This window comes from Nyctereutes procyonoides, unplaced genomic scaffold (genome assembly GCF_905146905.1).
Source record: "Nyctereutes procyonoides isolate TBG_1078 unplaced genomic scaffold, NYPRO_anot_genome, whole genome shotgun sequence".
Lineage (NCBI taxonomy): Eukaryota > Metazoa > Chordata > Mammalia > Carnivora > Canidae > Nyctereutes > Nyctereutes procyonoides.
Genome location: NW_026575024.1, coordinates 21,858,896 through 21,881,471, shown reverse-complemented (window position 1 = coordinate 21,881,471; position 22,576 = coordinate 21,858,896). Strand labels below are relative to the sequence as shown.

Sequence of the window (22,576 nt, the reverse complement as noted above, 5' to 3'; positions counted from 1 at the left end):
ATTTACATCCGAGGTTCATCCTTGTCCCATGTATCAGTAGTACGTTTCGTTTTTATCGCTGGGCAGTAGCAGTGCATCGCAGGGACGGACCACAGTCTCTGTGCTCCTGGAAGGAGACATTGGGTTGTTTCCCATCCCACTTTGCCTTCTGAGTGATGAATGCTGAGTGAGTCTTCCTTCCGAGATGGGTTTATGTGAAATCTGCTGTGCCGCTTAGAGCGAGGCTGGCCTGCGGAGGTGGACAGGATGTGGGAATCGCTGCTCCTGGCTCAGGGAGGACAGGGCTGGGACTAGTGCCGCTCTCTTTCCTCCCAGGGAGTCTGCTGGACTTCCTCAAGGGGGAGACAGGCAAGTACCTGCGACTACCTCAGCTGGTGGACATGGCCGCTCAGGTGAGTCCACCCCTCCCACCTCTCACAGCCTTGGCCCTAGAACACTCCGTCCCTCTTAGCTCAGTAGCTCAGCTGGTTTTATCCGCATGAGGGATCCCTCCAGGCAGCTTGCCTTGACTGCCCCCCACACTCTTGGATCTCACCACATTTACTACCGGGCAGAGAAAAGAACCTTTGCTGGGCCAGTATCCGAGGTCAGTGAGGAGGTTATTCAGTCACTCAATAACCATGCATTAGAACTTGCTTGCTGTAGGTGGTGCTCGACAATCATCTCTTCATTAATCCTTATCCCAATCAGGGGAGGCAGGACTGGCTGTCACTCCGTTTGACATAAGAAAACAGGTTCAGAGAGGGGACTCAGGACAGCAGGCAGGACCTGGCACTCGCCTGTATCGGTGGGGCATCTGGGGCTTTTTCATGGTCACCTGCCTTCCGGGCTGTATCTTGTCTATGTTTCCTCTGCCCTTGCCCTTTGTCCTGCATTTCCTCTTTCTGCTAAGCGCTGGTCCTGCTTTCTGTGCCAACGGTGCTTATTGTAAGCAGACTTTACTAGCCAGAAGACTGGGAAGGGTAGGGCATCCGATTGGCTCTCTGGGCATGTGACCCATGACCTTGGGGACAGGGGGGCGGGGGTGGTCCCTGAGCCGGGTTCCTTGGGTTCTGCCCGCAGATCGCCTCAGGCATGGCCTACGTGGAACGGATGAACTACGTCCACCGTGACCTCCGTGCTGCCAACATTCTGGTTGGAGAGAATCTCGTGTGCAAAGTGGCCGACTTTGGGCTGGCCCGGCTCATCGAAGACAACGAGTACACCGCCCGGCAAGGTGGGCAGGGTCTGGGTCCGTGCCATCTGGCCTTCTCTGAGCCTGTTTCTGCCTCTGTCCAGTGGGGATGAGAGTGGTACCTACTGGCAGCATGGTCATGACACTACTGAGCCTCCCCTGATCTTTCTCCCTCCCGCAGGTGCCAAATTCCCCATCAAGTGGACAGCTCCGGAAGCGGCCCTCTACGGCCGGTTCACCATCAAGTCAGATGTGTGGTCCTTTGGGATCCTGCTGACGGAGCTCACGACAAAGGGGCGGGTGCCCTACCCTGGTAAGAGGGCTCTCTGTGGCCCATCTTTGATCCCTGAACCCCTCTGCCCTGGTGATCTAGGGCAAGCCACACCCCTTCCCAGGCTCAGTTTCCCCATCTGTATAATAAAGAGGTTGAGTATCCCATCTTAGGGGCCCTCTGGTCAGGGCTCTCTGCCACAGGAGGGGACTTACCCGTGATCACACCCCCCTGCCCTAGGCGGGAGGTCATCTCTGCTCTCCTCATCATCCTCCCCCCACCTGGCTTTCCTCACCAGAGCCAGTCTCCTCATGCTTCCCTCTATCCACAGGGATGGTCAACCGCGAGGTGCTTGACCAGGTGGAGCGGGGCTACCGGATGCCCTGCCCGCCTGAGTGTCCCGAGTCCCTGCACGACCTCATGTGCCAGTGCTGGCGGAAGGAGCCTGAGGAACGACCCACCTTTGAGTACCTGCAGGCCTTCCTGGAGGACTACTTCACATCCACTGAGCCCCAGTACCAGCCGGGAGAGAACCTATAGGGAGCAGGCTACAGGGCCAGACTGGCTTCTCGGCTTGGATCCTGGGCTGGGTGGCCCCTGATGTAGGATCTTGCCTCCCTCTGCCTGCCTGCATTGATCCCCTCTGTGGGGCTGAATTGTCAGTGATGAGGCCCCTCCCTCTTTTGTGGCATGGAAGGGCTTGGGGCCTGGGGTGGCCTCGGGGACAGGGTCCAAGGCTGGCACAGTGACTGCATCCCAGCTCCTGCTCCGGCCACATGTGTCCCCTCAGCCCTCCCTTCTGGAGCTCTGTGCTGCTCAGCAGGAGGAAGCAGGAAGAAGGACGGGCTACTCTCCACATTGGCTCCATCCCACTTCCATGTCATCCCAGGTCTGCCTCCAGAGCTGGCCGAAGAGCCTTTCCAAAGAGGAGTGATGGGCCCCTGGCCCACGGCCTGCCCACCACCCTACCCCTTGCCGTCCATTTCTGAAACACCTGTTGGTGGAAGCTGCTGGGTCCAGGCCCCTCTGCCACGGCTCCCCGACTGGGCAGCTGAGGTGTAGCTTGACTTCATGGTGGTGGGTAGTGTGGACACCCCCCTCAAGTCCTGTTCTTAGAACCACGGACCCTGAGAGATCACCGATTCCTTGTCCTTATAGTACCCCTGGAGAAACAGTCCAGAGAGGGGATGTGACTTGCCCAAGACCACAGAGAAGTTCAGGGTTGAGGTGGGTTCGGAACCCGGTGCTCCCTCTGTCTTCCTCAGGAACCAACAAGATAGTCCTTGGAGGCAGCGTGGACAGCCCAGGGCAGCCTAGGGGACCAGGGGCCTGAGGCTGAATTAGAGATAGCAGAGAGAGTCCTGCTGCCACTGCCTGCCTGGCGGGGCTGCTGTGCAGGGAGAGAGTGGAGGGGGACGGAGGGCGGGGCTAGGAATGAGGGGTGACCATGCAGGCGTTGGGAAGATGTCGAACAGAATGTGAGTGGTTTCTCATCCTTGGGGCTAGCCAGCATGAAAGAGAGTGAGCTCCCAGGCTCCGGAGGCAATTGAACAGAAATAGAAGATCTAAGTGGTTGGGAGGTCCTGGCCTCAGGAGGAACCCCAGTTTGTCCTGTGTCATTTCAATGCCTGGCGCCTGCCCTCCTCCCCAAGTTGGCACCCCTTAACTATGAGCGAGGAAAGGAGTACCTAATGCTGGGGTGGGAGAGGATGAGTGTCTGCTGCTATGTGCCAAGTCTGGCTGTGCTGGCGGTGTGACCTCGGGTGGCCCCTGCTTCCTCCCTCGGCTGCAGTGTCTGCCTTCATGTGTGGCCGTGGCCTCTGCAACTGCTCTGCTCCAGACCCTGTGGCCTGGCATCACTTGGTGAGCCCCGCCTGGGGCGTCCGGAGGCTCTCTGGCCCTAGCTCTGGTGTTTTTAGCCTTAGGGTATGTGGTGGCTCCTCCCTGGGCCTCGGTGTGCCCATCTTAAAAAGGGGTGGCTGACGGTTTGTGGGCATCTTGCCAAGGGCCCCTATGTGTGTTATGTGCGTTGTGTGTGTGTGCACATGTGTGTTCTTCCATGTGTGTCCATATTTAACATGTAAAAATGCTCCCCTGCTCTGTCCCCGAGACATGTTGTACATTTCACCACAGCCCCCCATCATAGCAATAACATTCCTGCTGCCAGGGGTGCTCGAGCCAGCCAGGCCCTGCCAGTGGGAAAGGAGGCCAAGCGGTGCCTGCCTATGAAATTTCAACTTTTCCTTTCATACATGTTTATTACGCAAGTCTGCTGTCCGTCCCAGTCGGATCTGGGCTCGCTGACCCCAGCGTGCTCTCAAGTCCCCCTTCCAGCTGCCCGGGGCCCTTTGTATAAGGTGTCCTAATACTGTTTTGTTTTGTTTTGTTTTTTTAAATAAACAGTGTTTTGTAGATTTCAGATGACTATGCAGAGGCCTAGGGGACCCTCAGCTCTGGGCAGGGCCTGGGGGTCCCAGATTTCACGGCCCAGGCTTGGGGGGGGGATCCAGAATTGGTTGTAAATACTTTGCATATTGTCTGATTAAACACAAACAGACCTCAAAGTTTGGCCTGTGGTTTATTGAGCATCTACCGTGTGCTGGAGAGTGAGAGGGGTGGGATGTGAGGACAGACTGTGGTGGGAGGGGCCTTGTTCGGGCCACACTGGTGGCTAGAGGACTTTAGGCCAGGGGGAGACGTGATCAGATTGGAGACAGACTGCACCTGTCTAGGGAGTGAGCACATCTGGCAGAGGCTGGCTTGTGTCTGACATGCACCAGTGAAGCCAGGACTCCCACAGTGTGAGCCGTTCAGGATGCAGATGCCCTGGGTGGATGGTGGCAGTTGACACTCTGGGGGCCAGGAGGGACTGTCAGGCCTGTGTGGGGTCATGGGCGTGCTTAAGGGGTGATGTGGCTGTGTGTGTGCTGTGTTTTGCAGGAGCGCCAGGCTGGGGTGGAGCTGGATCCACTCTAGAGAAAAACCCAAAGACCTTTCGTCTCCTCCCTTTTCCCTCACCACTAAGGGACACAACTGGGTAGTTATTTGCGACAGTCTATATGAAGACATTTATCTTACGTGAGACCACACATGTGTTCGTGTGTCACCTCTGGCCGTAATAAGGGTCCAATTAAAAACAAATTTCAGAATTAGGACATTTCTCTCTGCAGTAGTATTTTCATAAGCCAAATCCCATAGTATCCAGGTCAGAATAGACACCCAGAGACTCCATGGGTATGGGCATGACTTGGGAGCGTAAGAGCATGGATGTTTGTGGCATGTGTCCTCTTTGCTCCTGGGACTGTGTGCCTAGGACGTGTGTGCCTTCGTGTTCACGTGGGTATGTGTGTGGGCCAGTTTACTCATGGGTGTCTGTGTAGGTGTATGTGGACATGTGTTCGGGTGGTTTGTGAGTCTGGGGCTCCTGGGACTGTGTATCTAGCTGCGTGAACCTTTATGTTCACGTGGGTGTGTGAGTGGGAGGTTTGCCCGAGGCTGTGTGCATCTGTAAATACACATGTCCAGGTCGTGTGCCAGCCTGCAGGCTCCTGGGTATGAGTGGGGTGTGAAACCAGCATGTCTGTTTTCTCCCGCTGTGTGTGCAAGGATTTGTGTGTAGCACATGAATACAAATGCAGGTAGTTGGTGCCTGAGCTTTGGGCTCCGGGGGGCCGGGCACCGATGCGTGCAGCTGGTTCTGTGGGATCGGAGGGCACACACAGCGTTGGCCGCTCCTGGCAGGGCCCACGTGCGCTGGGCTGGGGCTGGAAGAACTCAGGAACACGTGCCAGCAGGCCAGGGGTGTGCCTCAGCCCTCACGGGGACAGGGACAAGGCGCTCACCCTGCACGGCAGGTGGGGAGCACACCTGTACGATGCTGGGTGGTGGGTCCAGGGCGTGGGGCCTCGCTGAGCCCCCCTTCCCTGCACCTATCTTGCTCTGCATTTCTCTGTGTCTCTCTGTCTCTGTCTCCGTCAGCCTCCCGCCTCTGTCAGCCTCTCCAGTCTCTGGCTGTCTGACCCTGGCTCTCTGTCTCAACATTTTTTTTTTGTTTCTTTCTTTCTACTCCCCCCCCCCCCCCCCCTGCCACTTCTCTATAGTTTCCAGCGCAGCTCTGTGTGCTTCTGAGTTTCTGTCTGTTTCGGGCTGTTGCTGGCTTCTCTTTTGCTCTGTGCCTGGCTGCTGTCTCTCTCTCTCTCCTGTTTCTCTGTGTCTCTGTCTCACACATTTTCTCTTCATCAATCTCTCTGGCTTCTGACTCGTCCTCAGGCCCTCCCACAGGTCCGTGCTTCTGCCCAAGCTCTTTACACGATGGAGAATGCCCTTTCTTTTCTCTCCGCAACGTGGCAAACTCCTATTCATCCTTCAAAACACATCTCAGAGGCCACAGACCACCCGTCGGAGCTTCCCCTGACTCCCCTGGAACTTGCAAACGCTGCTGTGCTTGTTCACAAAGCTCACCCACTAGAACAAGAGCTTGAGGGTCTGGGGAAATTCTAGCTGATGCCCCCAGATCTGGCCCACATGGATGGCATCTGGTCAGGGAAGGGGAAGGCTTCCTGTCTCCCCCACCTCTCGTCTCCAGCTCCTCCTCTGGTTTTGATCCCTCTCTCTGGGCTGCTGTCCAGTTTGCTTTTGCTCGACTTGTGAGAGAGACAGTGGAGAGGTGAGAGGTGAGAGGTGTGCCGTCTGCTGGGGCCACTGCCTCACAGCCCCTCTGCTTGCTCCTCCTGCAGCCCTGTCCCAATTCTAGCCCACTTCAGGGGGTGGGAGACCTGGGCCCCCCACGTCCTCTCCACCTTCCCTTCCTGGACTCAGTGGTTTTTCTTATTCCACATGCTTTTTTTTTTTTTTTTTGGAGGAAAATGAGATGCTTTCCTTCATGAAAAAAATGATATATATTCCTTATAGCAAAGTAGGAAAGATGTAGAAAAACACACACAAAAAAACACCATACTCGGGCAGCCCGGGTGGCTCAGCGGTTTAGTGCTGCCTTCGGCCCAGGGAGTGATCCTGGAGACCCTGGATCGAGTCCCGCATCGAGCTCCCTGCGTGGAGCCTGTTTCTCCCTCTGCCTGTGTCTCTGCCTCTCTGTGTCTCTCATGAGTAAATAAATAAAATCTTTAAAACAAAACAAAACAAAACAAAACACCATACTCTGTGTCCCCTACCCCATCCCTCCCACCTGGAGAGCGTGGGCCACGTGTCTGTGTGTGTGTCCCTGGAGGTCTGTCGTCTGTTCTCGGCCCATCGGCCTCCGTGTTCCCTTGTCTCTCTCTCTCCCTCTCTGAGTGTGTCTGTCTCTGTCTCTCCGTGCTCTGGCTCATGCTCACTGGCTCTCACTGTGGGCTGCGAGCCCGTTCAGCCACATTCACGTGGAAAACTCGTCTTGAAGATCTGCCCTGGACCCGGTGCTGCCGTGGCCCGTGTGGAGGTGTGAGCAGACAGCCCTCCATCTGCCCTCCGACTGCCGGAGTATCTGTGTCAGGCCTTCTGTGCTGGTTGTGCTTTCGGCTGCTGCACTTCCAGTGTGTGTGTGTGTGTGTGTGTGTGTGTGTGTGTCCCTGTGTGTGTGTGGTGTGTGGGCCACATGCACGTCCCTGCTCCCTGCAGCCTCCCAAGCTGTGGCTCTCTTCATTCCTCCTCTACTCCTTTCATCCCCTCATGAAACTCTGACCCGACCTGTGCCGAAGGCATGTGCATGCACACACACATGCACACATGCACACACCCCCACCCACTCGTGCGCACATACACATGCGAGGTCCATTGTCTGCATTTCCTCTCTCTCTCTTTTTTTTTTTTTTTTGCATTTCCTCTCATCTCATCTTTTCCCATTTTTCTCTCCCAGGCTCCAAAAAGCTGTGGTTTGCAGAGAAAAAGAGAGACAGACAGAAACATAGAGGCAGAGTTGGGAAGAGCCAGGGAAGGAGCTCTGGATGGGTAGGGGGAGATGGAGTCCTGTCTGTTTGTCTGTCTGTCATTCATCCAGGCCTCACGGTCCCCAGCCCTCCCCACCTGAGGGCTCTTCCCACCCAGTGCCCAGACCTGTGCTGCCCTCAGAGGGTGACCCCTGTGATCCTGAGTCTGTGTCTCTCTGTCTGGCGTCCGTCTGCTTCTGTTCCCCCCACGCCTCCCCCTTACTATGGTCTCATTCACTGTTTATCTTTTTCTTTGCCCCCTCCCCTGGGTGGGGTGTGTCTGTGTGTCCTTGTGTGTGTGGCTGGAGCTCTGTGTCTTTCTCTACCTCCTGCCTCCACGTCTCTGTAGTTTTCTTAAAAATCCTCCTTTCCCGCCTGTGTACATATGTCTGGGTGTGAACATCTTGCCCACCCTCTTTCCCTTCCCCAGGACTCCTGGGACTTGACCTTCAGGGTGATTTTTTGCCCACATGCCATCCTAACCCCAGACTTAGTCCCATGCTCTGTCCAGCCTCAGCCCCAAGGCCTTCCTCCGGGATGGTTTCCTTGCCAACCCTTCCCTGGACACCGTATCCTCCCACACCCCAAACTCAACTACTCCCTGTCTACTCCCGCCCCCTCTACAGAGGGCCCCCTTTGACTCTGGTGGGCCCGAGTTAGCTTTGCCTTTGTGGGTCCCTTCCTCCATAGGAAATATGCAAAATTAGTTTACAATATTGGTGCAAAGTCAAATTTATTATTAACTATGAAAACATTGTTTGAGGGGCGCCTGGCTGGCTCAGTTGGTGGAATGTGTGATTCTCGATCTCTGGGTCATGAGTTTGAGTCCCAAGCTGGGTGTAGGGTTTAATCAAAAAAGAGATTGAGCTAATAGTTTGTCTTCTGATTTTAAGAGAAATTAATTTTTTTGTTGGCCCCTAAAAATATGGTGGGCTGTAGATTTACTGAGCCTCTCCTCTGGGCCAGGCCTGGGTAAATGCTGCTCCCGGCAGGCCATGTGTCCTCTTTGCCTTCTGCCCTCTCTGTTCCTGCTTCTCCATTCCGCCCTCTGTGGTTTGCCCTTGGCTTCAGTGCAGGTGCATCAGAGCAAGGTGGGGTGCGTCACCCTCTCCCCCACTGCCTCTGTCTCTCTATGTCCAGCTGTCTCTTGCCCTAGCAGTTTTGTCCCTTTCTCTAGGGGTCCCCCCATTAATTCATTTATTCCTCCAACTAACATGTGGCCCTGCTGTCTGTGTGTCTGGCTCCCCATCTGTCCCTCTGTGGGCTTCTTGAATTTCCCCTGGGCCTGCTCCTGCAGCCCCAGCCCTTCCCCTCGGCAGGGGCTGGGGCTGGGGGGTGAGTGCATCCTTCCACTCCTGCCAGAGGCTCCCAGGGCTCTCCCCACCCCAGCCTCCTTCTTGATCATTCCAGGGGTGCCTGCCTGGCCTTTCCATCTCCTCCAGCTCTTGCTTTCCTTCCCTCCACCCAGCTCTTACCCTCTGTGTTTTGGTGCACGTTCACCTGCTCACCTCGTTGCTCTCCAACTTTGCCTCTGCCCACGTGTGTCAGCCTTCATGCACTCCCCGGCCCATTCGACAAGTTTCCATTGAGCACCTGCTGTGTGTCTGGCTCTGGTGGGGTTGGAGGTTCAGGGGTGAGGAACAACTTCTGGGAAGCCTGGACACAGACGGACATGGCACTTCCTGCCTGGGACAGACAAGCAGAACAGATGGTCCCGGGGGAGTGGGGATGGGGTCCCGAGTGGGAACGGAGGGGCGGAGGGCTCCCCGAGGACACAGGCCTGAGTGAGGCCCGATGGCAAGGAGCATTGCTGAGGGAGGGGACAAAGGCCAGGAAGCGGGAGCTAGCAGAGCCAGGGTGGGATGGCTCTCGAGTCATCCTGGGGTTGTGACTGTGTGAGGAAGCCCGACAGACAGGGAGACAAACGGACATCCAGGCCCTGGGGGAGGGCGAGTGAGGCGCATGGAAGTCTCCTGCTTTTCCTGTGTTTATCTCCCGTTTCTCTCCTTCCTTTTTCTCTCTGGGGCATCTCTGAGTCTTGTCTTTTCTCTGGGCTTCTGACATGTGTGTGCACGCACATGTATGGTATGTGTGGTGTAGTTTGTGTGGGGTGCGTGTAACCTCTGTGTGGCATGTAGGTAGTATAGTGTGTGGCATACGTGTTATGTGTGTTGTGTGTGGTATGTATGGTATGTTGTGTGTGACAAGTGTGGTGTGTGTGGTGTGTGTGTGGTAGGTGTGGATGTGTGATGTTTGTATGGCGTCTTGTGTGTGTGTGTTGTATGTGATGTGTTGTGTGTAGTAGGTGTGGCATGTGTGACGTGTGTGGTGTGTGTGTGCGTGAGGGGTGGTGTGTGAAGGGTGGTGTGTGTATGTGGTGTGTGTGAGGGGTGGTATGCGATGGGTAGCGGTGTGTGCTGTGTGTGTGTGAGGGGTGCTGTGTGTGGCATATGGTCCCTCCCTCTCTGTCGCTGTTGCCCGGATCCTGCATGGGCTGCGCCTCACATGCGTTCAAACATTTCTTTCATTTATTCGGACTTAAAATCCTGATTCGAGCCATTCTTAGGCGGCAGCCCAGGGTGCACGGGTGCATCTCTCTCTCCCTCGGCTGATCTTTCTCTTCATCCTCCTTCATTCGGTCTCCATCTCGGTTTTCTCTCTCCAAACTCCTCTCTCAGGGCCATTGTGCTGCCTGGTTGTAGACTTCGGCGTCCTGCCTGCACTTGTGTCTGTCACTGCCCCTCCCAGTCTTTCTCCCTTTTTCTCTCTGTTTGCCTGTCGTTCTTTGTCTGTCTGTCTCTGCCTCTGAGCCTTAGCAGGACTCTGTGTGCTCCCGAGAGTGAGCAGAGAGTGAGTCTTCCCACCCAGATGTGACTGCGCAATCACATGTGTGTGTGCACACGTGTGTGTCTGTGTGCCACAACATGCTCCCCCCATTCACTCAGCCCCCAACACTGGGTCGGTGCTTCTTAGGACTGTGCTTGTGTTTGTGTGGCCCTGTTGGGGGTCCCTGAGCCTGGGCACCCCCCATCTCTGCAAACTTGGGTTTCCAGGGTGGGCAGCTGCTGCCGCCCATCAGTACTCAGAGGGTCACAGCCATCCCCTGGGGGTCTTTCTCCTCCGCTCTTCCTAGAACACTCATCATGAAACAGTTGCTCCTGCCCAGCCGTGTGTGTGTGTGTGTGTGTGTGTGTGTGTGTGTGTGTGTGTGTGAGAGAGAGAGAGAGAGAGAGAGAGAGAGAGATCTCTCACCCTCTTGCTCTCTACGTCCCATCCCCTCTCTGGCTCCATCTGGATTTTTCAAGACACACTGGTATCTGGGTCTCTCCCATTTCCCCCAAACTCTCCCTTTTCTCCTTCCACATCCATGTCTGAGGCTCTGTCCGGCATTTGCTTTCTCTGTGCGGATAAGCATATGGTGATCTGTCTGTGTGTCCACCCCTCCATCTGTGTGTCTGAGAGTTATTTCTAGACCCTGCTCCTAAACCCCCTCCTGGGCCCCCCGTGGTCTTCAGCGGCACACTGCTGGGCCATCTGGGCCCCCTACACTAGCCTCCATCTCCTTGCGGCCCTTCTGTGTGAGCTCCTGGGTCCCCCCACTCCCTCACCCCAGCCCCCGCATCCCTTGAGACCCATCCCGCCCCCTCACCCCACATGTCACCGCCCTGAACAAGTCACCCTGGCCAGGTCATTCCACAGTGGTAGACACTCGCTCCAGCTCAAGGGGCCAAGGTTGGTGATTTTCTTCCTGCCCTGTGGGCCTCCCCAGCATTCAGGTGTCTCCCGGAGTCTCTCCCTTTCCACGTGAGGGTCTTGGCGTCAGTGTTTCTTGGTCACATCACTTTTCTATGTCCGTTTTCATCAGACATGGTCAGGATTTGCTCTTTCACCTGGGCATTGGTGTGTGTGTGTGTGTGCACCTGTGTGTGTGCTTCTATTCCTGGCTCCCTGTCTGATGCACACCTCTTTCCTTCCCGTCTTATCCTTTCTCTCAATAAAAAAATAATAAATACATACCATACATACCATAAAATGCACAAACCTTAAGTGAAAAGCCTCAGTGAATTTTACGTGTCCACACCTGCAGATCCACCTTCTTGAGTGAGACCCAGGCCTCCCAGCGCCCGGCAGCCCCCTCTTCATGACCACCCCACTCCCCGGGAGCTGCTGTTCTGACTCTTACTGTTCACTCTCATGGGGGAGTGGTGTTCTCACTGTGTGCATGTGTGGCGTCCTGCCTGTCTGAGAACTTTCTGGGTTGTTGCCTCCTTTCTGGGAGTCCCTCATTTTTCTTCCTCCCCTCAACAATTGTAGTACCTCCGAAGATGGGGCTGTATGTCAGCTGCCCCCCCTCTTTCCCGCTCCCCCTGCTTCGTCTCTAAGCCATTATTGAATTCTCCTTCCATTCTGTGTGTCACTGCAGGAGTGCGTGTGTGTGTGTGCGTGTGTGTGTGTGTGTGTCTGGTGTCCCCGCTTGCCCACCCACCACCTCCCCCTCACTCACTGCTGCGCCCACCCACCTCTGCCTCTTCTCTCCCGCTCCTGGGGGCTCCATCTGGATTGTTCCAGGTGAGGGGCACCCAGGTGGCTCAGCGATTTGGCGCCGCCTTCAGCCCAGGCGTGATCCTGGGGACCTGGGATCGAGTCCCACATCGGGCTCCCTGCATGGAGCCTGCTTCTCCCTCTGCCTGTGTCTCTGCCTTTCCCTTTCTCTGTGTGTCTCTCATGAATAAATAAATAAAATCTTTATATTAAAAAAAAAGATTTAGATTGTTCCAGGTGAGTCTGGCCCTATTTCTCTCTCTCTCTCTTCCTTTCTCCCCTCGCTATCTCTGAGGGGTGGGGGAGAGCTGGCTGGCACTGAGAGTGTGTGTACACGTGTGTGTGTGTGTGTGTGTGTGTGTGTGTCCACCTCAGCTCCGGCCTCGCCCCTGCCTGCTGCCTCTTGCATTTCCCCAGCCCCCTTTGCAGACTCTTTGCTCGGGGTCGACCTTCTGGCCACGGGTCCCTAGCGGGGATCTTGGTGCTAAGCCCCTGACTGGCCCGGGCTCAGGTCCATCTCTCCCAGGGTGGGACCCCCTCCCCGGGCCCCATCCTGTCCCAGAGCTGTCCATTGTCAGCACCTCCTTCTCCCTCTCTGTCCAGCTGCACTTTGTTCTCAACCCCCAGTACGGCTCCCACCGTGACCTCTCCCACCTGCCAGCAAGCCTGGGGTTTGCCTCTGCAGACATAAGTGACTGCATCTCCTGAGTCTCCCCTTACCTCCCAGATGGCTTGTTCTCTGTGCCTCGCCCTCTTCTCCCTTCCTGCCCGAGCCTGGTGGCCTTACTCACTCTGGGCCTCACCTCTCCCTTCCCATTGGCAGATCTCCCCGTACACCTGCCTCCTGGACATTCCACAGGCACCACTGCCCATTGAGCACCCAGGTCCACCCCTGGGCTTGTCCCGGCTCCTCTGTCCCCTCCCTGCCTACTTTCTGCTCACATGATCCCCCACATGGGCCTCGCCCCGCTCGTTCCTCTCCGTTCCAGCACCTTGCCTTCGTTTGGGGCTTGTCCCCTCTCTTGGGCTATGCTCCAGTGTCCTCACTGGCTCCCCATCCCCTGACTCCTGTTGCAATGCTCTGGTCTGCACTCGGCCTCCCAAAGCGACTTTCAGACATTGGGCAAATCTGGTCGAGCATTCGGTCAACAAACAGTGGCAGAGGGCCCACGGTGGGGCAGGCCTCGTGGTCAAAGCCTATACATGGCCTGGTACCCTCGTGTGGAAGAGGGACCCTGAGCCACGTGGGCCGGGGTGTGGCGTGAGGCCCCTTCTACTCTTCCTCCTCTTCATCTTCTAATTTCTACCAACTTCCCTTTGCTTCGGTCTTGCCTTCGGGCTGTCCAGCCCGTCTGTCTCCAACGTCACAGTGTGTCTTTCCAATGTCAGAGTGAGGGGCTTTGCATCTCTGTCCATGTCAGGCATTGAGATCTGTCTGTGCATCAGGGACAGACACCGGTGTGTGTATCTGGGCTTCCTGCCTCTCTGTGGGTCTGGATGTGCAAGCGTGTGTGTGTGTGTGTGTGTCCGACTGTCAGGACATTCTAGTGCCTGTATGCCTGTGTCTGTTTCTCTTCATTTTGTTCGTCACACAGCCTGTGCATCCCGACCTGGGTTTCCGACTTCTGTCCGTGTGCATGGGAGTGTCGGCGGGTCCCGTATGTGTCTGTGTGGCAGCTGTGTGTCTCTATGTCTCTCTGTGTGTCTGTCTTTGTCTCGTGTGTGTGTTTGTTGGCCAGTTCCGTCTGTGTGCAGTGATGTGCGTGTGCGGGGATGTCTGTGTATCAGGGAGGGTCCCTCCTGGCTGTGTCTCCACGTGTTGCCAGCATCACCGTGTCTCTGGTTGTGTCTCCCCGAGTGTAGGGGTCTGTCTGGGTGATTTTGTCTGTGGGTCCTTCTGTCTCTGATGTCCCGGGCTTCCCGTCTGTCCAGCTGGCCGCGATGTGCCGCCTGGCTGTCTACCTCACGTGTCCCCCCTCCTTTTCCTTCCCTGCGTCCCTTCTCCTTCTCGGGGGTCTTTATTGGGGCTGCACGTCACGTCTGTGTCTGGCCGCCTTGCAAGCCTGCAAGCAGGCAGCGTGCGTCACACCTCGTGCCGAGCCCGGCTGCCACTGCTGCCGCTGTCCCCTTGTGCGTCATCTTGGAGCCCCTGGCTGTGTGGGGGTCTCGCCTCGCTGCTCGGCTCCCCTGGCTCCCTCCCGCCCTCTGCCTGAGACTTTCCTGAGCTTTCTTCCCCTTCCTTCTTGTGGCATCTGCGTGAAGTTCTCTCCTCTCGCCTCCTGTTAACTTTCTGCTGCTGAGCGAGTTTATCAGGGGAACTTAGGGTTTACTCAGTCTTTGATTCACAAACCTGTGAATCACAGGGTGGTAGGGAGGGGTTGAGGGCCTGACATGACTCCTCCTTTCCTTCTGCCTCTTGTCCTCAATAGGGTCCCCCTCCCTCCAGGGGCATGTCTCTGGAGAACCAAATCAAAAGCACTCACCTAGACCTGTGGGAAGGCCTTTTGGCGCCCTTTCTGCTGTCCCTCCTCACCTCCTTCTGCTCCAGCCTCCCTGCTGTGTCTTTCTCTAAATGTAACATGAGCTGCTCCCACCTCAGGGCCTTTGCACTTGCTGTCCCTGCTGCCTGGAGGGCTCTTCCTTGAGATCTGTGTGCTTGCTTATGCCCTTCTGTTCTCTGCTCCAAAGTCCCCCCTCTTCACAGAGGCCTTCTCTGACCACTTGGTCTAAAAGAGCTCTCCATTGCTCTCCTACCACTCCCCTGCTGTATTTGTCTTCAGAGCACTTATCACTCTGGTTGTCATCTGATATATTGATATATTGGCTTATCTTCAGTCTTTTGTGCTAGTGCACTGTGCACCTCTGGAGGGCAGGGATAGTCTATCTGCTTGGTGTCGGGTCTCCAGTCCTAGAACACTGCCCTGCGCGCAGAAGGCACTCATGTTTGACGATAAATGGACAATCTAATTTCTAAGCCTTCTTTGGCCAGGATGTGGGGAAGTGTCTCTTCTTGTTCACCCCAACTCCTGGTTCCATCCTGGCCTTCCCAATCTGCCCGACCCCCACCTTGGCTAACTGGTTCCAGCAGCCCGTGCTTGGTGGTTCAGACATCTGCCTCCTCCTGGTCTCCCTATCTCAGGTCTTCCCCCATCCTCCTGGATCATACATTCCCACCTCCCAGAAGTGGCCAAGCCCACCCCACCTCCTGTACAGTCTCCTGCTTCCAAGCCCCTCGCCCCACTCAGCCATACCTCCCCCCTCACCTGCTTTCCAAGCCTCGACACCTTTGCATGTGCTGGTCTTTCCACCCGGAAATCTCTTCCCTGGGTGTCTGCTTAGTGAACTCCTACTTTTTAAAAAATTAAATGCATTTTTTTCAAGGTAAAATTCATATAACAAAATTAACCATTTTAGTAAACAGCTTAGTGGCACCCACAATGTTTCATGCAGCCTTTGTCTAGTTTTAAAACCTTTTTTATCACCCCCAGATAAAATCCCATTAACCCCATTAAGCAGTTACTTCCTGGTTCCCCTCCCCACTTCCCTTCCCTGGCAACCACAGATCTGCTTTCTGGTCTGCAGACTACCTATTCTGGATATTTCATATAAAAGGAGTCAGAGGAAATGTGACCTTTCAAGTCTGGCTTCTTGCACTTAGCCTAAGTTTTTCGAGGTTCACCCACATGGTAGTACTTATCAAGACTTCATTCCTCCTTTATGGATGAATAATAATATTGCATGGTGTAATTTATCCGCCCTGCCTTTTGAGTCTCAAAGGACCCCTTGTCGAAGGCTGGACTCTTCCTTCTCTGGCCCTCATGTTCCTGGGATAATCTGGGCCACCCTGGGCTGGCTGCATGCCTTTTCCATCTATGGGTTCTGGAAGGAAGGGGCTTCCAGGAAAGCTCCTGCCCCACTGTGTGCTGGTCCAGGTCCTGGGTCATCGGTGCCCAGGATGGCGCTCCTGGCAGGCAGGTGCGAGAGGGACTTATGGGTGAGGAAAAGAAGGGGTGATGGAGGGGCCCCTCAGGCCCTGCTCTCCCTTGTCTTCGCCTCTTCCTCTGAGGGCCTCGAGCCCCAGTCTCCTCTCACACTGTGTGAGGGTGGCTTTTGTCCATCTGATTGTCACACTTCCTTCTCTGGAGCATTAGCTGACTTTGTGCTCTTTTCGAGCATCAGATGCTTTTCCAGGGTGTGTCTGTTCCTCTTCCCTTGGCCAGTCTGTCTGTTTGCAGCTGACTGTCCCGCCGAGCTGTACTCCTGCTTTCTCTCTGCTTCAGCGCTGGGAGTCATTGTCATTCTCCGTATGTGTGTGTGAGATACACACGCACAACGCCCCCTCCAGCCCAGAATGAGAGAGGGAGTGAGAGAGAGCCCCCAGCATGGCCCCTCTCTGCAGGGTTCTTGCTTTTGTGCTTGCTCCCTGAGTCACTGGCTTTCATCCCTCTGCTCAGTCAACACCCCTCTGCGTGCTGGGCTGTGGCTTCGGTGTGCGTGCCTCTGTGTGTGTGTGTGTGTGTGTGTGTGTGTGTGTGTGTGTGTGTGAGGGGGAGGGGGAGGGAGAGGGAGTGCCTCTTCCCCCTCCCTCTGCCCTCTCTCTGTCTCTAAGGCAGCACTGCAATCTGCCCTGGCTCTCCGAGGTCTCTCTCTCTCTCTCTCTCTCTCTCTCTCTCTCTCTCTCTCGGCCTGTGTGTGTGTCATGCCCCAGCTCTGTCCCTGACTCTCCTGTGTGTGTGTCACGCCCCAGCTCTGACCCTGACTCTCTGGGTCTATCCTTCTCTCTTCCCCATCACTAACTTTATCCTTTCTCCGTCTCTCCCCGCTGCGCCTCTCCTCTCCGCCTCTCTGCTCCCCCGCTCTCTCCCTCTTCCTCCTCAGGGCCTCCCTCTCCTTCCTCCCTGATTTTTCCAGATGTGCCCACGTCTGACTCTCACGCCACGTGTCTCCCTCCCTCCCCCTCACTCAGGCTCTCTCTTTTCCCCTTCCTCCTGGTCTCTGGCGCACGCCCTTGTGTGCATGTGTGTGTGTGTGCACGTGCATGCCTGACGTGAGTGTGCCTTCACACTTGGGCCTCCTTCCACTCCCTGTGCCTGCTCCCAACCTCTGGGGCTCCCAGGGGGCACTGCTTGGGAGTCTTGTGTTCCCACTGGCACCCCCAGCTGTCACCTCCCGGCTCCTGGGGCCTCTTGCGGAAGAGATCCTCACTCCTTCATATTTGCCATGAATGTAGACTCATGTTCTCCTTCTGAGACCTGGTCCCCAGGGCTTCCAAGTTGGGGGCCCTCATCATTTCCCCTCTGCTCCCCACACCCAGAGAAAACCTTCATGCAGATGCTGCCCCTAAGCTGCTCTCAGGTGACTCCTCTCCCCCCTCATCAGGACACCCCATCTCTCCCTGGGCTGCCTTGTGGTCTCCCTGCTTCTGCTGCCATCGGGGACCAGAAACAAGCTCCATCTCCTGATCTTAAACCCTGTTCGAGGAACAAAGCCAACTTTCAGGCCCTGTCTGTCCCTGCAGCCTCCTCCCATTCTCTCTCTCTCTCTCTCTCTCTCTCTCTCTCTCTCTCTCTCTCTCTCCCCCTCACCACTCTGCTCTTTGTGCTCAGGCTTTGCCCTCTGTCTGGCCAGCCGGCCCACCTTTGCCCCACGCCTTCTTCCTTGGCAATTCCCCACCCCCACGCTTTTCTGGGAGACCCCTACCCTGCCCCAGGTCTCTGGGTCAGCCCAGCTGTGCCACCAAGATTGTGGTGGGCTTGAGGGGATCATTGTAACCCTAGGAGCCTGCACACAGTCGGCAATCCTAAATGCACTTGCCAGGCTCCTCCAGGAGTTTGTTTGCCCAGTGTGAATGTGTTTGGAGGCTTGGGGCTCAGTGCCTCAGTCAGTCCACTTCCCCTTCCTCCCCACTGCCTCCCTGCTCCCCGCTCCTGTCTCCCCATGGTTCCAGTGTGTGCATGTGTGCGGGTGCATGTGTGCACACTCTCTAGCTTCATCTCCATTTACTCTGTACTGTTTTTCTTTCTTTCTTTCTTTCTTTCTTTCTTTCTTTCTTTCTTTCTTCCTTTTTTTAAGATTTTTTAAAAATTTATCTATTAGAGAGAGAGAGCACAAGAAGAGGGAGCCGCAGGCAGAGGGAGAAGCAGGCTCCTTGTGGAGCAGAGAGCCTGATGCAGGGCACCATCCCAGGACTCCAGGATCGCGTGATCTGAGCCGAAGGCAGATGCTCAATCAACTGAAGGTCCCCTTTTTTCTTTTTCTTTCAAGGCACATATTTTTTCCTGATCTCAAAGGTAATGCGTCCATCTTCACAATAGAAAGTTTAGATAATACGAAGAAGCACTGGAGAAACAATAGAAGTCCCATTTCCCAGGAGGAGGATTCCCTGGGAGCATACTGGGGAGTGGACCCTGCACTGAGCTGTACCTGGGGCACCCTCTCTGTCTCACACTCTGTTCCCACCTATGGCTGTCACTCCCTGGTGGGTCACTGAGGCCTGCTTTGTGCCTCTCACAGCCTGTCCCTCTGTCTCTGGGGGCATCACCCCTGTCCTGTCCTGGGTATTCCATCCACACTCACATTCATTCGTTCGTTCATTCATTCATTCATTCATTCGACTCATTCTGCAGACGGGGGAGGTGGGGTGTGTGTGTATCTATGGGATAGTGTCTCACTGAATCTTGCCCCCACTCTGTGAGCTCCTGGGGGTGCATGTTGGGAGTGTGTGTCCATGTGTCTGGCTCCCTGGACGCCCATTTGCCTGTCTATCTGCTTGTCACCTCCCTCTTTTTGCAGCCTTTTTGAACTGCCGTCTTGCTCCTGCCCCATCCTGTGTGTGTGTGTGTGCGTGCGCATGCACACGTGTCACGTGTGCACATGTGTGTACCCCTCCACGCGGCTCTTGCCTTGCCAGTCTCCTCTCTGGCTTCCTCACAGTTTGGTCTCTGTTGGTCACTTTCATTCATAAGTTCTTTTGCTCATTCAAAAATACAGAACATCATTTAAAAAAAAGTTGTCTGCCAGGAGTACAAATTGCTTTATTACCTTTATAGTAAGAAAAGCCCATTAAAGTTATAACCACAACCACCATAAGAATAGTGAGGGTGTTAGACGCCCTGGGTAGCATCCACACTGAGTCATGCCCTGTGCTGGGTCTGTGTGTCTGTCTGTTCATCCATCTCCAGTCTTCCCTGTCTGCCTCTTTCTTTCCTTCTCTGCCTTCTTCCTCCCTCAGAGATTTCTGGAATTTCACTCTGGTTATTCCTCTGTGAGTGGAAAGAATGGGATGTGTATGTGTGTGTGTATGTGTACATGAGTAGGTGCATGTGAGTGTGTAAGAGCCTGTGTGTGGGCCCAGGGGCAAGTGTGTGTGAGCATGTGTGAGCGTGTGTGTATTGGCTCCGTCCCTCCCCCACCCTCGCTGCCCTGGCGGCCTTGGCAGCCTCGATCCCCCTCTGTGGACATTTCCTTTCTTTTAGAAAAGACATGTATTGTTTTCCTTTGGTCTCAGAACTCATATGTGTTCACTGCAGAAAAGGTGGAAAATACCAAAAAGAAGGTGCGGAAGATTATAAAATAAAAATCCCCCGTAATCCTGCTTCCCAGGCAGAAAGAAACCACTGCTAATTTTGAGGGTCTTTTTTCAATCTCTTCCCTGTGCCTGTGAATCTTTTCTCCCCCTGGGTGTGTCTTTCTCTGCCCTCGATTTCATTGGAATCTCATTCATTCGTTCCTTCAAAAGCATTTGGGGGGCCCCCCACTCAGGACACCCCCAGGTGTCTTTGTCAGCCCAGCTGAACGGTTGGAATGTCTTTGTCTGGGAAGGTCTGTCTGTCTGACAGTCTCCTACCTTCCTCCCATCTTCCCCTTTTGCTCTGGGGCTGTATCGTGTGTGTGTGTGTGTGTGTGTGTGTGTGTGTGTGTGTGTGTGTGTGTAGAGAGAGAGAGAGAGAGAGATAGACAGTGAAAGTGAGCAGGAAGAAAAGGGGTGGGGGAGAGAGAGACCCCACGTCCCCTCCCCTCCCTTCTCTGTCTCTGTCCAGCTGCTTCCCTCTTGATGCAGGACCCACCGTGCTGGGGGCCTCCCTGCATCTGTCCGTCTGTCCTTCCGTTCCTTTTCCTGCCTGTCTCTTTGTTCTCTGGTTCCCTAAGAAGGAAGGAAGGAGAGCTAGAGGATGGTGTTGGGATCGGAGTAGGATAATGCAGGTGGACAGCACACCTTCCACCAGCGAGGGAAAGCAGGAAGCCGGGCAGTACTTCTGGAGGGTGTCCTTGAGCAGCCTGTGAGACGAGGGTGGCGGAGGAGCAGGGGCCTGGGCACTGAGGGCCTGCCTCTCGCCTCACCCCTGTAAGGGCTGGGAGCAGGCATAGGGGAGCAGAGGGAGTGGGGCGGCCTGGAGCCTCCCAGCCTCTCCCCTAGGCCCAGGCTGCTACCGCTGAGAACAAAGCTGTCTCCCTCCAGGTCCCTCCGTTCACTGTTGGACCCTCTCCGCTGCCTCTAGGGCCCTCGGCTCCATTTCTGCTCGGGCTCTGACGCTCATAGGACACAGAGGATGAGCTGCTGGACTTTGGTGTCTGACACCTGGCTCACATCTTACTGGTCCTCAGACTAGTGACACTCCTGGGAGCCTGAGTGTCCTCACCAGCAGAATGGGGATAATAGGAGTTCTTAAGCACAAATGTGATGGATCATGTGAAGAATGCTTAGCGCAGAGCCGGGCCTGCGGCAAGCGCTCCATGCGCTGGTTAGTGCTGGCCACCACCAGGCTGCCTCTCCCCTCTTCTCTGCCCGAATCAGGGGCTGTTCACATGCCTCTTCCTCTCTCTTTCCCCTCTCTTCTCTCTTCCACACACAACTTCTTCCTCAGCTCCAGGCTCTGTGCTGGGCCTGGGTGTGCACACGCGTGTGTGTACAGCTGCTGAAGTTTCCAGGAGCCCAAGGCCAACTCTGCCCCAGCTCCCTCCCTGGTCCCTGCTTCAGGGACCTCCCCGCCCCCCACTCCCCTCTAAGCAGCCATCTGGGGTCTCCCCTGGCCCTGACCAGTCACTTGCTGTCAGCACCCAGCAGGGCCCCCACTTGACACTTGCCTTCCAATACCCACTCTTTAACTGTCCCGGCTTCCTGTCACTTAGGTCCCCAGAACCTCTCCCGGAAGTACCTCCCCCACCCCCACCCCTGCACCTGGCCCAGTCTTGGCTTTGGAACAGCCTGGACTTTCATAGGGCCCCTCCATTAGCCTGTGGTGACTTCTGTGTGCCAAGGGGCTGGGCATGCTGGGAGCAGGGGGGCAGATGTGGGGCTTGCAGTCTCTGAGGCTCCTTCTTTTCGGGGGAGGAGGGTGAGAGGGTGGGGGGAGGGAGGGGTACTCAGAGGGGCTTTGAGTGTGGATTCCAGAGCCTGGGGGATTGGAGGTAACTACTGCTTGCTGGGCCTTGCCACACACACCCCCCAATTGCCTCAGTTTCCTCAAGTATGAGACAGAGGCAGAAGGAGGGCTGAAGAATGCAAGCAAGGGCTTAGAAGAGGGCCTAGTGCATGGCCAGGGCTCCGTGGGCATGTGCTCCAACTGTACCATGGTTGTTCTTGTCACTGTGTCTCTCCTCAGGGACTGGGGGTCCTGATCCATGATGTGGCAGGTGCTCCCTTGCTGGCATCTGAATGAGTGACTCAGAACAACTTGGAGAAAAGGCCTGAGCCAGGCAGACAGACGGATGGTCAGACGATTGCACATGTGAGCGTGCATGCACCAGACACAGCAGGACTGGCCCTTGGGTTGGAAGGACGTTGAATTCAACCCCAGAGAAGGCCATGAGGAAGAGAAAACAAAAGTTGGGGAGTGGGTGGGAGAAAGACCCTCAGCAGAGAGCCCAGGAGCCTGACAGGCTGGCAGGGAGCCTGCCCTGCTGAGGGCGTTTGGTCGGTGCAAACCGGGACCACAGAGGCAGAGAGGCAGACACCCAGAGATAGAGGCAGAGGGAAGGAGCAACAAAGAGCCAGAAAGGAAGACAGAGGAAGAGAAGGAGAGAACCAAAGGGTATCAGTGATCCAGGGAGAAACAGACATAGAGAGAGTTGTAGAGACCTAGAGACACAGGGAGAGAGGGAGGGACACACAAAGAGATGAAAGTCAGGGAGTGGTGTCGGTGCCAGAGGGAGACAGGGAGAGACTGAGCAAGTGAGACACACACACAGAAGACGGAAACAGAGAGGAGTGTGTGTGTTTGTGGTAAGTGTGTGGGTTGAGGGGGTGTGGGGGAGTCAGAACTGCTCCAGACCCCAAACAGAGACAGCCAGCCCATCACTTAGTCAAATGTGACCTGGGGCCTCTCCTGTGTCAGAAGGGGGACCCAGACATGGTCTGGCTTCCTCTGGCCCCAGTGGTGAGAGCAGCCAGGAGGAATTCTGGGTTTTGCCCTGTGGGCCAAGTGAAGGTTGTGGAGCAAGGGAGTGATCCTGTTGCAGTGGTGGAGTTTGGTGACAAGCCCTCTGACAGCAAGCGAACAGGAAGGATAGTGAAGGGGGTGGGAGGGGCTGGGCAACAGTGGGGGAGGGCAGGAGGTGGGTCCACCCTGGTGCCCCCCTTCCAATGTGTCACTTAGATAGGCAGGGAATGAGTGGGTGAGACAAACCATGGAGACCCGTGGGCAGTGGAGGTCGGGGAGGGAAGGCTGG

At 55.6% G+C, this 22,576-nt stretch overlaps 1 protein-coding gene across 5 annotated transcripts in view; it reads left to right on the top strand.

Moving 5' to 3' along the window:
- SRC (SRC proto-oncogene, non-receptor tyrosine kinase) overlaps positions 1-4,009 on the top strand; it is a 52,332-nt gene extending 48,323 nt beyond the window's left edge. For all 5 annotated transcript variants that reach the window (XM_055301363.1, XM_055301355.1, XM_055301360.1 and 2 more), the window contains 4 exons: positions 316-392; positions 1,063-1,216; positions 1,356-1,487; positions 1,777-4,009. In XM_055301363.1, the coding sequence (XP_055157338.1) occupies positions 316-392; positions 1,063-1,216; positions 1,356-1,487; positions 1,777-1,985 (572 nt within the window). In that variant the 3' untranslated portion in view covers positions 1,986-4,009. The remainder of the gene's footprint in view (positions 1-315; positions 393-1,062; positions 1,217-1,355; positions 1,488-1,776) is intronic.
- The last annotated feature ends 18,567 nt before the right edge of the window (positions 4,010-22,576 follow it).